The sequence below is a fragment of the Ptychodera flava genome (assembly GCF_041260155.1).
Source record: "Ptychodera flava strain L36383 chromosome 23 unlocalized genomic scaffold, AS_Pfla_20210202 Scaffold_24__1_contigs__length_23054250_pilon, whole genome shotgun sequence".
Taxonomy (NCBI): Eukaryota; Metazoa; Hemichordata; class Enteropneusta; family Ptychoderidae; genus Ptychodera; species Ptychodera flava.
The window spans coordinates 16430341-16444302 of NW_027248278.1; the positions used below are offsets into that span (position 1 = coordinate 16430341).

At 38.3% G+C, this 13962-nt stretch overlaps 1 protein-coding gene across 2 annotated transcripts; it reads right to left on the minus strand.

Annotated features, from left to right (window-relative positions):
* Window positions 1-281: 281 nt before the first annotated feature.
* LOC139125000 (zinc finger protein 345-like) lies at window positions 282-5849 on the minus strand. 2 transcript variants are annotated; one of them, XM_070691109.1, is made up of 3 exons: window positions 5629-5849; window positions 4585-4707; window positions 282-2599 (listed from the first exon to the last, which is right to left on the minus strand). In XM_070691109.1, the coding sequence occupies exons 1-3, from the start codon at window positions 5783-5785 to the stop codon at window positions 720-722; spliced, it is 2160 nt and encodes a 719-aa protein (XP_070547210.1). In that variant the 5' UTR covers window positions 5786-5849; the 3' UTR covers window positions 282-719. The 2 variants fall into 2 exon arrangements, with proteins under 2 accessions (XP_070547210.1, XP_070547211.1); XM_070691110.1 differs by lacking the exon at window positions 5629-5849 and adding an exon at window positions 5453-5597.
* Between the last annotated feature and the right edge of the window lie 8113 nt (window positions 5850-13962).

Below are 13962 nucleotides of genomic sequence, written 5' to 3' on the forward strand. Positions count from 1 at the left end.
GAGACTTTGCTCTACTCTCAAAACTATGCTTCATCAGGAGTGTTTTGTCCAGCTGTCAGGTTTGCTGGAGGGATTATTATTTTTTGGCTTAATAATATATTAATCTTTATATTCGAGCAATACAGAGCAACGTGCATGACTTTGAAAAAATATTTCTGTCTACATTCTGTAAAGCCACAGACAGTTTCAATGCTACTGCGTGTTGTGAAACACAGAGAGCACCTATCTGTTGTACACAGCTATACATTGCTCATGTATATGGACTGAGACACCGTACATAATTGTAGAGTATTTACCTGTTTTAATACAGTTTCTCGTGGCTGGATTTAAAATATTTCAAATCAGCCAAAACAATTTACATTATGTAATTTACATGATACAATCCATAAATCAGATTAAAATCCTGACAAATTATGAGACATCCTGTTCGGGTAAAATCACATTTCAAGGCCCCAACCTAGTCTAGACACTTCTAATGTTTTCAAACCCCTGGCATTTTGCTCAATTGTTGAGATCAAATCTTTTGGTATGAAGACCGATAGACATATGTTATCCCTACAAAGTGTGCTTGCTTCCACAAAGTTCCCACAATACCCAGACCAGCAGAGCAATATCATTGTTCTTTTTGGTATCTTTGGCACGCGTCCACGTTTTATCCTCTTCTTTAGCTTTATAATAGATTATCCGAGAAACATGTTGCACCAGTGCGAGCTGACGTTTCAGTCTTTCAGTACATGGCTTTTAAGGTTGCAATTATTTGCATATCGTGTAGCACTTTCTTTATATTCAAACGATTTGGAACGTAAATGAGACTTCCTGTGTCTCTTGAGACCACTTGTAGTTGTAAATGTTTTACCACACTCTTTGCATGCATGCGGTTTTACACCTGTGTGAAGCAATTTATGTGTCGTAAGGTTACCACAATGCCGAAACGTTTTGCCACACTCTTTACATACATATGGTCTCGCACCAGAATGCATTAAACCGTGTATTCTGAGGTACCTCTCGGTTGAAAATGTTTTGCCACAGACTTTGCATTCAGATGATCTAAAATTTGTGTGTCTCAACATATGTGTGACAAGATACTTCTTTAATGCAAATGTTTTTCCGCACTCTTTGCATACATGTGGTTTCACACCAGTATGCAGCATTCGATGCGTTTTCAGGGCAAAACTATACCTAAATGCTATGCCGCACTCTTTACATACATATGGTTTGCCGACAGAATGGTTTAAACTATGTCTTGTGAGATATTTTTGCTTTGAAAATGGTTTACTGCAAACTTTGCATTCATATGGTCTGAAATTTGTGTGTGTCAACATATGTGCTTCAAGATGCTCTGTTAATGTAAATGTTTTACCACACTCTTTGCAGACATGTGGTTTTACGCTTGTGTGCAGCATTCTATGCTTTTTCAGGGAAGCACTGTACTTGAACCTTATGCCGCACTCTTTACATACATATGGTTTGCCAACAGAATGATTTGAACTATGTTTTGTGAGGTTAACCTCCTTTGAAAATGTTCTACCACAAACTTTGCATTCATACGATCTGACATTTGTGTGTGTCAACATATGTGCTTCAAGATGCTGCGTTAACGTAAATGCTTCACCACACTCTTTGCATATATGTGGTCTCACACCAGTATGCAGCATTCTATGCGCTTTCAGGGCAGCACTGCGTCTAAATGTAACACCGCACTCTTTACATACGTATGGTTCGTCAACAGAATGGTTTAACCTATGCCTTGTGAGATAACCCTCCTTTGTAAATGTTTTATCACAAACTGTGTTTACAGATGGTATGAAATTTGTGTGTGTCAACGTATGTTTCTGTAGAGCGCCCTCGTTGGAAAATGATTCAGAACACTGATTGCATTGGAATGGTTTCGCATTTGAGTGGATCCACATATGTGTCGTGAGAGACAGCTCATGGATAAACTTTTTACCACACTCTTTGCATTCATGCGGTTTGTTACTCAGGTGCATCGACATGTGTGTCTCCTCAGTTGACTTGTGTTTGAATCTCTTGCCACACACACTGCATTGATGTGGTTTCACAGCTTTCGTTTCAGGACACACTTTCCCGTGATTTTCACTGACGGGTAGACTGACAGCTGGATGGATCAAACTGTTTGAGTGTGCATCAAGATGGTTCGTCCTTGTACAAGAATTCTCACGATCGTTGCTTTCATGAGTTCTTGCACGTTTAATATTTTGGATCATATTGTGCGTATCATATTTACTTGTCCCTTCTACAGTTGTTCCACGCTGTGCATGGGAATGAAATGCGTCTGATTGTGAGTGTTCTTCCACTGTGATAGTTTCCTCATGGTCACGTTGATACTCTTGAGGCCTAAACTTGCTGTTACTGGTACTTATCCACCCTTGTAGATTCTGTGTGTCGCTGTCCCCGTGGTTAGATTGGCTCTCTCCCAGCTTGTCGTACTGACCGTTTTCCGTGCGTATCAATTGATGATTTGTAAAACCAAGAACCCATTGTTGTTGTAGCTCACCTTTATTGCTTTGCACGCCAGAACTGCTATACTCAAGTGTCATCAATCCGTGTTGGACGAGACTTTGCATAATTATTGATGCACCTAGCAAATGAGAAAGGGTATTAATGATGTAAGTAGATTTGCTTCATAATATAAATGTAAATTTATCAGGTCTTTGCCCTCACATCGAGTAATTTTGAATTAAGATGGAACACAGTCGCTCCACCCTATGTTGAGCAACTCTCCTTAAAAGCCATGCACATGCTGGGTGCCTACTCTGTGATATAAAGTTTTACCGATGGTCGTTTTGTCATACTTGAGGCAATCCTTCATGTACATGATCACTTCACCGGCTACTGAAACGCAGACTTTTGATCTAAGGAAATTATTGATTTAATGACAGCGTCTTTAGCACAAAGGACTTAAATTTAAAGTGAAACAGAATCTTAAAATTGTTATCATAATTAAAAGAAATCCTAGCAAGAACACTGCCAGATAGTTGTGGAAGAAATTTAAATGCTATATAAGACATGTGATGTTTGAGAATATATTTCTAACTCCAAAAAAGTGCAGTTCATTCATTTTTCTTTCATACAGATGTATTAAGTCACATATGGGTTTCTGCTGATTCAATATCACTTGCAAAGCTGGACGGAAATGATATTTACTAAAAAGAAATGTATCAATTTATCTTTTATGGCCACATGTGTTTAGATTGAGATTTCGTTATGAAATGTGCATGACATTTTTGTCTAATTAAGCAAGAGCAAAATTTATGAACCACGCCTTCACTGAAAAAGCCTATACTGTATACCGCCACCTATAGAGATCCTAAGTTGTACAGTTGTTTTCTAGAACCCTTACACTTTAACATGATTCTCATACTACCATGTTTTTAGGTCCAAAAGCTTTGCTCAACCTGAAAGATTTACCTTACAAAGTCTATGGCTTACATCAACACAGTAGAATCGCTTTTAGTCTCTAGACTCTCATCACTTCGCTCCTTTTCAAACCTGTTCTGACTTCTCCAGTGGAGCACTTTGCCTGAATTATTATATAGGCGTGAACAAAACGATGGGGCCAGAAAAAGCGAAACTAAGTTTGACGCAGTGGCTAAATGCCAAATGATCAGTCTTCCTCGTTATAAAGAGATGTACATTATACAATCCGGGTCACTTCCAAAATTGGAGATGCTATATGATTTTCCTATCATTAGCCAATCAGCGGCAATCGCATCATCAGTAAAAATTGTTTTTACTGGAAAACAATTTTTACTGGCAACCCCCACATGCATCCATGGTTACGTTCGCCATAGTGTGTTGGAACTCTATCTTGCTATAAACTCCTCCGCTACACCATTTCACATAACTTTTTCGTGTATTGTCGTAGATCCGTGTCAAAAATATTGTCAGTTGTGAAAGAGCGGTTTTGCTAAAACACTTGGCATTGCATATTTCATGGGATTACGGATGTCGTTTTTGAAATAATAATTAATCTCACCGTATTCTCGAACAGTTGTGTAGCCACTCTGTCGACACACACTTTCAAAATCGCGTACCATATTTAGTCTGCGTCAGACAACCACAACTTAGGTATCATTTTAAAGCTCTGACATCACCCTTCTAGCAAAATGCCATACACGTACCAACACAAATTAACCTTGAAAACCGTATTTCTAATAGAGATGACAAACGTCTACAAAAAGATTCTCCTTACTTGAGAGGAATCCATAAACTGGCGGTCGAAATGAATCGTAACCTTGACTATTTTTTCCATTAGTGGACTCGTTGGTGGCCGTGATCTTATGCAGATCATGGATCATGTTCACAGTCGAAATTTGTTGAACTTCATAAGACAGGCTTAAAAGCAGCTGAAAATTGCCGATCACTCTTGGCGGGTGATTCGCGACCCTGACGTGACCTCTACATTATTAATGACGTAATCTGGTCGATGATAAGCTGATAAGCTTATAGTCGGAACACATTATCATAATGAGTCGCCAAATTTTGGAAATGACCCGGACTGATTATATGATAACATTTCTCGCATAAAATGTAAACTAGCATTACACATAAATATTGACCTACCTTTCATAGACAGCACATTGTCTCTATATTGCTGACACAATGCATCTAACACCTTCTCGAAGGACTTTCCAAAGTCCAGAAACTGGTCGGAATGTCTTGCAGCTTGACAAATTACTGAACATTCTAGAAGGAACAAAAATATTGAATCTTCAATAAACTAACACTTGAATAAGCACTCACATAATCTACAGTAGACAATATCAAAACACACATGCACATACAGAAAAACAAACACACAGATGCATACATAGATAAATACATAGCAACATAGATAAATTTGTCTGTGTGAGCGTACATACGTATGTAATATGTGCGTACATACATACATACATATACATACATACATTTACAGTACATGTATACATGTATACATACTACATACGTACGTTCATGTATACATGTAAACATACATACATACATACATACATGCATGCATACAGGCATGCATATGCATACATACATACATGCATACATACTGCATGCATGCATACTAAAAATACGGCATTTTAGGTCTAAACTGGGCCATGGGTTTTACTTGCGGCGGCACGTCTCTGAACAAATATCCCCCCTGTTATGGTTAGGCAATTGGCTGATAGACCTGTGTGATCAGAGATGAAATTTTGAAACAAGGCGCCTTCAGGGGCATGTTAGAATACAGGACCGTGGCTAACTCTACGTGGCAGAGCTGTGTGTTACCGGCGTTATAGAGGCCGTATAAAACGCCGGTAACACAAAGGACTGCCACGCAGAGCGTGGCCGTATATTAACTCCGGTAACACACAGCCCTGCCATATTAACTCCGGTAACACAAGCCCTGCCACGCAGCTAGACCGTGGCATACTCCATAAATCAATCTTTGAAACAATACCTCAGTCACCTGTGGTCTATTCCGCTTTATATATGCGCCTAATAGACGTGTGTATAATGCCTGAGAGACTTCTTCTCAGGCATATATACCACGGTCCGTGTATACACGCGGGACCGTGTATATACACACGTCTCTCGACGCAGAGCGGAATAGACCACAGGTGACTGTGACAATACCTTTAGCGCTCAGCGGAGCCCAACACGAGAATATCTGCGATACGTTTATATCACAGGCGATCTTCATACAGTCAGGTAAAGTGCTGCTAATGTCCACCATTCCACTCGATTCCATCTTTTGCGTCAAAAGTCTGCTGCACGAACGCGAACACTTCATACAAACGGAACGCTGGACTTGAGAATGCAACCTTTGACCTACAGCTGGACCAACAGCTGCGTCACTCGATATAATTGAGGGCGCTCTGTTTGAAACCACTCTTTATTAGACCATAACGCCCATCTTCATTTATATAATATTATATAGGGCTCAGCCCTTGGTGTCGCGCCAGGGGTTAAGATTGGCAATGTTATTTGTATTGATTCATGATAAACTGTAATTGTTACTTCATAAACGTTTATATGACAACTATGCCCAGTTTCCCTCTGATGAAAGCAGTTCACGTACGTACACGACGTCAAACCCTGCAGCAGGGCAGGTATAGATTTTCTGTAGCGTGTAAAAATTTTGGACAAAAATTGGCAATTTTTACAATGATAACAGCCTATTGCGATAAACAAGGGACGTATTATGCAATAATTATCATTGCAATGGTAACCGCACTGCCCACCTTCCACTTGCAAGCTGAAAACTATTGCGTTCCGTCTAAAAACTTGCAATTTTTGAATCTAATTATTGACACAGGGGGCGCTCTTCTATAATTCAATCCCAGCATTCTTTGCGTATGCCCCCGTTCATATGCACGACAGTTTTCTCCGTTTATCTATATCAACGATACTTTGTATCAGCGACAAGGTGTATAATAACATTTACTGGCTAATAAAAGAGTATATTTTATAAAAGGCATGTTATATCATAGTAATTTGTTTCGTATTTGTTTATTTACGAGTACTCAAAAAAAAAAAACATGGCGGCGCCCATCATGAGAAAGAAGGGTACACTTCCGGTTACTCGCATAGTATATTATGAATAAGCGCATGCGTAGTCAGTAAGCCGCTGGCGCGACTATTAATTGAGCACCTTGGTACAATGGATACACATATTGGCGTAGTATTACATGTAAATTGCACTTGGTGGAGTGACGAATTGACAAATTTTGTGGAAAATGGACAACATGTGACAGCAATGCCGTTCCATAGAAATGCACATGACACCAGCCCTGTTGAATTCGTCGATAAGCTTACCTGCCTGGTTGTCTGCCACTCATTGTCGTCCTGCTCTGATGATAAGCATATAGGAGAACTCGCTCGGCTGTCAAAACCACGTCCCCTCCACAAAATTATGCTTCATCAGGAGCGTTTTGTCGTTCATATTTGCTGGAAAGATTAGTACATGTATTTTTGGCTAGCAATAGTAGCGTCACGTAACACTATCTGCCAAACTTATGAATAATATTATCTTTTTCCGAAAAGGCACTGGCAATATACATGTTACAACTCAGTTTCCACACAATATGCAGGCACAATGTTAAGTTGTCTTACTGTTCATTTAGCTATGCAAGTTAATCATTCCACAGCTAGGTAGGTAATCTGTGACTAATAATAATAATATTTTTTTATTGCTTGCTTGTAAATATAGGATTTACATCACATTTGTGGCAATAAAAGTGTGATACAAAAATAAGTTCAAATTTTCTTTGATAAAAATAAAGTATTACAGTATAATAAAAGTAGCTAATAATAAATATAAGTAGGTATTTCTTTGTTTATATAAAGTAAAAATGGAATACAGGAATACGGGGACGCAACACAAGGTTTTCATAGGTCTACAAATCACCCCATTTTGCCATAATATGTTGATACACCTCAAAGCCATAGGCAAATAATGCCAATCGATAGATATGAGTAACTTTACATTTCAGAAAAAACAGCAATATACAAAGTTCACTGTCAATATCCTACTGGAACATACAGGGTTACCAAGAGAGAAAGTTTCAAGACAGTGACTTTATAAATAATATTACTCAACATGACATTATTGGTATTTGAGAAACTTGGCTCACAGAGCAATTGAAACATACTTTTCACATTCCTGGATACTATGACTATTCTGTTGTCAGAGGGGTGGTCTTTCACTTTTGGTAAAAAATACTATAAAGAAGGGTGTACGTTTCAGCCATTTTGAATTTCAAATATCGGCAAGTCTTGGGTAATGTATTGCTCTAGTCACAGTGCTAAAGTTTACAAGCTGATGCCCGATTTTTACTCTTGATTTTTAAGACAATGGTTGAATGATTCCCTCACGAAAGTTTGAACAAAACTTTAAGTCTTTCACTTTCGAGACGCATAAATTACCTTAGAAAGATTAATCTGAACTTTTCTAGCCTCGATGGAGTTTTTCAAGATTATTACCTTGGTGTTCGTTGATTCTCTATCATGTATGGCAGTCTCTCAGTGCAGCTCAAGGAGCTATTGCTACAAAAAGGTGTTCATATCCAGTTTTTAATTGGACGAGAAAATGTAAAAGTAATCGGCTTGCGGCCAGAACAAATTCAATTTTAGTGTGGGTGGGGGAAGAGATTTCACTTCTTTCACAGTAGGCGGGGGTGGAAATTTTCGGCTATGGGTACCTGAAAACGGGTTGAGGAAGGGGAATGGTGTGGTTGATAGAACTTTAGGTAAAATTTAGTGCAGTGTCCAAGGTTGAAATGATATTCTTTTGCTTGCACAGTTTTGTGTTGATCGCTGTTGCAATAAACTCACGTTGATCAAAAGATAGATCTGCCTTTTTATTGGACTCCGTACTACGGCCAGATTGGCAGTCTGGTTGCGAATTACACTGAATACGGTTGTATATCACGTACATGCACTAATCGAAATTCCATACACAGTGGGTGATTGATAAATATATTGACGTTCTATAAATGGAATTGACATGTGGGTATATGTACATCTGGTGGGCCACGGGGATATTTTAGAGGTGAGGAAGGGGCGGGGGCTTGAACTATTGTGGGGAGTCGGGAGCGAGCAGACCACAGTAGATGCTGATAGGCAGTGTGCATCATTATTCAGTGTGAGGGCATATTTTTCGCATATGCAAGCGGAAGGCTGTTATGAACAACTTCATTTCCCCCCTCTAAAAAAATTAAGGTCAAGGTCACAAATATGTAAACTAGTCCATCAGCTAGTAACATGTTTTGTGGTGATTTTGTAAAATTGACGGAATTTACCAGTTGGTTGCATTCGGCCTCTCAAAGTACATGTCTTAGTATTTCACCAGTCCTTCGTCTTTTGGCGCTCTCCCCTGCAGCAATTATCTACCAGATCACCCTTGAAGTTTTTTTTTGAAAACTTAAGTTAGAACACGGTCCCTCCGTCATCCATGTTGAAAGTTAGAAAGCTGAGTATATTTTGTCTTAAAGTGAGCTTGGACGCGTTTAACCTTGTACATGTAACGCAATGAAGTGGGCAAGAAACTTGTTGAAGCCCAAGGACATTTTGACTTTCTAAACTGGAAATATAAGGTAGAATTATACTCGAAAGTAAAACACTTAAACTCTGATGAAGCGAGAAATGACGAAGTCTTGTTTCTGTAAATTACAACTTGCAATGACTCTCGTCTTTGGCGAGGCAGGGTTTTCCTGCTAATCCTATTGATTTGTAGAAAAAAATCTGCTCCTGTCATAAGTAAATCCGCTCCCGAAACATTGAATACACCAGCAAATAGCCCAGCTGTTCTGTACAGCATGTCATGTATGGAGTGTCCCGCTGTTTTGCCCTGCGGACATATTTCTACAATTTTTCTGTTGGAAGAAGCAACTCATCCGAATTCTCCAACTTGCAACATCAATATCAATCTTTAAACAACTTCTAGGGCGGTTTTTGATATGAAAACCTCTGGAGTTTCAGTGAAAAGACGAGGATTGTATATGTACGACGTCAACGTTCAGCCTGTTGGTTTGGCTACAATCACGTGACCGACACTAACATTTTAGCATATTTTTGCTCTCTCATACTTTACGCTGCAAACATTCAGAGAAATACTGTTCAGTTTATCATGGAATTTGCAGCCATGAGATTTTTTTACACCTTTGTCAACTCTTTGTAACTGGAATGAGAGGACGACGCGCCAGGTGCAGACGAGGACACAGCATCGATGAGACTACGCCAACGGGAATGAAATACAGAGAATGAAACAAGAAGACAGTTTTGTGGCAAAAATATTCTTAAATTTTCCTTAGCATCAACTTTTGATGGATTTTCTATAACTTTATTATTCCTTTTATTAAATAAACTTTGTGAGTCGAATACCGCGCTTTTTATATTGAAAAAAAAGATTGTAAACTTTTCTTCCATTTTAAAAGAAGAATCTTTATTCAATCATAAACAGTGTGCATCATATGAATTCAGAAATTAATTATATGATCAAGTATTTATTCAACGAAAAATACAGGATCTTATTTTATTCATACGACGAAATAACGTATTTGTCAACAAAATTACAGTTTATGCTTTTTTGTGTCATAATAAATACATTTGTTCAAAAAATCAATAAAATAGTCAATCAGCTACAACCCCTTACAACTCATACTGATAATTTTGACGTCCCCTGAAAAGTATGATATCTTCGGAGGTGGTGGCGGGCTGCTAATTTTGATTTTAGTCTATAGCAAAACGCTTGTAACCTTTTCTTGCAAAAACAAAACAACAACAACAACAACAACAAACAAAAAACCAAAAAAACTTGTCAGTGGGAAAAACGGAAACTGAGATATATCCCTTACCTGTGGAGAAAGCTTATGAGATGAATAAATGCAAAAGCTATATCAAGCAGGATATTTAAAAGCACGAAATGTTATCTCAACAGGGCTATGAAACATGTCGCATAAATGTACATTAGCTTACTGGTCAAATATGAACACACATCACAATATAAAGTTTGGAATATTCAAAACAATATTAAAGAAATGCCGACGTACTTCCTTAAAAAAGCGTTTTGAGTTTCTAAATCCATTTTTCATTGAAAATAGGAAGTTTTTAAATATTATTTTTCGGCCTTTTACGGTTGAGCTATCGCAGCTTTCCTTTGTACAGTGGTGAATTGATTTCCGTTCCATCATCTTCATCTGTATGTAGTGTTAAATATGAAAGTGGGATTTTTTCCCATTTGTTTTCATGAAATCTTACTGATTAAAGGTTGTCTGACAATTAAACTCTTCAATAGTGCTTACCAAGGTTTAAAATGTTGAATTCGTATAAAACTCTGTGTGACTTTCACACGTCTCAATGTAACTAATATCACCAAAAACACTCAAAGAACATATGAAATCTGAATACTACGATAATAAATCGATAAATTCATAATTTAAATTAATGTCTTATCAAAACGTATTTTTTCGAAGTTAATAATAAATGCACACATCACGAATTCAACAGCAAAAATCACCTATTAATTAGAAAACTTTCGATAAAACATAACTTATTTTATCCCGATGACTGGGTCTCAGTAGTCAGTGTAAGTTCACGTCACACACGGGAAACAAGTTAAGGCGCTTTAAATAATTATTTTGTTTGCTGCGCTGGTAGGTTTTCAGAGAAAATTAAGAAAACAAACACAATGTTAACACTACTACAAATAAAAATACTAGTTTTCCAAAAGAAACAAAATAAAAATTGCGCTTATGTTAATACACTTGTGTTTTTTGACTGTGTTTGTTTTTTTCCCTGGCTGGCTGGTAGGTTTTTCAAAAATCCAAAGATGGTAAACAAAGAATTTTCTTTAAATGGCCTTAGTTATAATTCAATAGTTGCTATTTATATGACAAAACTTGAACAAAGTTTAACCGTAATTTGAATAGTTACTAATTCAACAAATAAAAATTATTACTATAATGGATATGTTAAACATAAAGTCTAATACCTTTATGATAACTAATGTTCAACTCCGTATGAAATACGAGTCATATCTCATTGGTAATTTGTTGCAGGTGATTAAAATAATAATTAAGTACTTGAATATTATAATGTCAAGTCCCCATCACAACATTCGTACGGTGTGAGACATTCATCAGCATTGCGTGACATATCGTAGCCAGGCAACAGCATTGCCTGACGTATCACAGCCATACATCAGCATATTCTGACATATCACAGCCACACATCGTGGTATGAAGGTGACAAATCTATGACAATTTACAATACAATTTACACACCTATTATATTGAAATATAAATTCTGTTGAATTTACAACATATGATTTAGCTGACAAAACGACGATATGAAAAAAAAAAAAAAATGCCAAATTTTGGTGGCTATAATTTGTGTCTCGTCTTATCATTTCCGGTGGATATCTTACTTTGTCCTCCTTCCCTGTGAAGACAATGGAGAAAGTCGAATGATCTCGTTTTTATCGTTGTTTATTGGCTTTGGATCTACTTTGCCCATTGAGAGAGAGAGAGAGAGAGAGAGAGAGAGAGAGAGAGAGAGAGAGAGAGAGAGAGAGAGAGAGAGAGAGAGAGAGAGAAAGAGCGCGAGCAATGACTGAAAAAACCTAACAGGGACACACCCGTTTACCAATCAAATCGCCTATTTGGATATAGCCCAAGTCCTTCTGATATATTCGAATATATTCTAGTTGCTCAATCAACTTAGGACACTGATAAATTCTGGTTTACACTAGTTTTACGTAGATTTTCCCCAAGCTGCAAAGTAAACAGGGCCTAGAACCGAAATTTACAGATTAGGCGAGGAAAAAAAAAATATCTGTTCAACGGGCCCGACCGACCCATATTTGGACCACCCCACATTTTTCTTTTTTTTTCCAAAATCTTTACGAATCTGAAGAAACGTGGAGATGTTATTCAGTGAACATCTGTCTGTAAGATGAATGACCTTCACATTTTCGATGACATTGACTTGAGTGAGATTGATACAGGCTATGATTTGAAGAGTAAAGGTGGAAGCGCATCACAAACATTTGGTCAAGGTGAAGGGCAGGGTTAATACGCCGTGGAAAAAAACCATTACGCCACGTATTCCGTATAGCTTAGACACTCTGTACTGTATTGTTTCACCGGCGTTTATTTCACGTCCGAGTGGTTGTACAGTCTATATTTTCTAGTGTTCCTATTTTCAGTGTTCCTTGAAAATTCTTTATTGTTCTTTGAGTCATCACTCTTTCCGATTTTCGTCATGGCTTTCTCCTATCGAATGTGTGATTGTTAAAGCAGCAGTTCTCACTGCAGGACGGACATGATTTGTGTTTCCGTTGTCGAGAATGCACAAGGAGTCAACCTTGTGACATTTGTTTGACTTGGACACAGGACGAATGGTCTAATTTCGCTCCCTCGCTCGACGACGTCACCCCGGACATCCCCGGGGCTGACCCGTCAGTTTCTGAGTCGCGAGTTTTGGTTGGAATGCACCGTGCTCATATGGCTGGTGACACCAACACAGAAATTAGCTCCGTTAGATTCAGGTGCCGCCAATGAAGCAAAAAGGTGTTCGTGCTAAGTTTTTCAGCGGGCAGGCAGATTTCAAAACTAATCAGCGGGCGGGGAGAAATTATCGATATTTACTGAGGGCGGGGAAGAAATTTCATTACTTTCAGCAGGCGGGGAGAAAATTTTTGACAGTGGGCACCGGAAAATACGTAGAGGGAGGGGAAAGCGGCGTGCTTAATAGAACCTAACTTAGAGAGGAGCAATGTTCCAAGGTATACTGCTAACTTCTTGCATGGTTTTGTGTTGATCTGGGTTGCATAGTGGGCATCTAGTTGGCAATGGGGAATTTCTGTAGTAGGGAGAGAGCAGCGGGGAGCTTGAATTGTTGTGGGGAGTGGGGAGCGGGCAGACTGTAGATACCGGAGGGCAGTGGGCATCAAAATTCAGTGGGAGGGCACATTTTCACTGTATACCAGTGGGAGGGCAGTTACGAACAGCTCTCACTTTCCCCTCCAAATTTTAGGTCAGGGTCAAAAATAAGAAAAATCGGTATATCAGCCTTCAAAACAAGTTTTGTGATAATTTTGAGAAATTCATGAAATTTACCAGTTGGCGGCACCTGTAGATTGACCTGTAGAAGTGAAGGCAAAGAAGTTGTTCTGAGACAACCAACCCATGTCAACAAAAAATTGAAAAAATCATGAACGTACTAAACAACATATCCAGAATATGTTATGTGACTAAGAAAAAGCATGAAACACACAAAAAGTGTTTATATTATATGTTCTGTTTAAAAAAAACCAAAAAAAAAAATAAAAAAAAAAGAAATCCGACCTACCTACCCAACTTTGAAGTCATCCTGCCCGTTGAACAGCTTTTTTTTTTTTTTGGCCTTACACGATTATTCACGTATTTTGTACGGTAACGCGGAATGTTATTCTCGCCGAGGACTAAC

What these genes read in the sequence shown, in the direction of transcription:
- LOC139125000 (XM_070691109.1), bottom strand. Translation starts at nt 5,785, where the DNA reads ATGAAGTGTTCGCGTTCGTGCAGCAGACTTTTGACGCAAAAGATGGAA. An exon ending in GGCTCCGCTGAGCGCTAAAG is followed by an intron (nt 4,708 to 5,628) that starts GTATTGTCACAG and finishes TGTTCCTTCTAG; the next exon opens with AATGTTCAGTAATTTGTCAA. An exon ending in CAATGTGCTGTCTATGAAAG is followed by an intron (nt 2,600 to 4,584) that starts GTAGGTCAATAT and finishes CTCATTTGCTAG; the next exon opens with GTGCATCAATAATTATGCAA.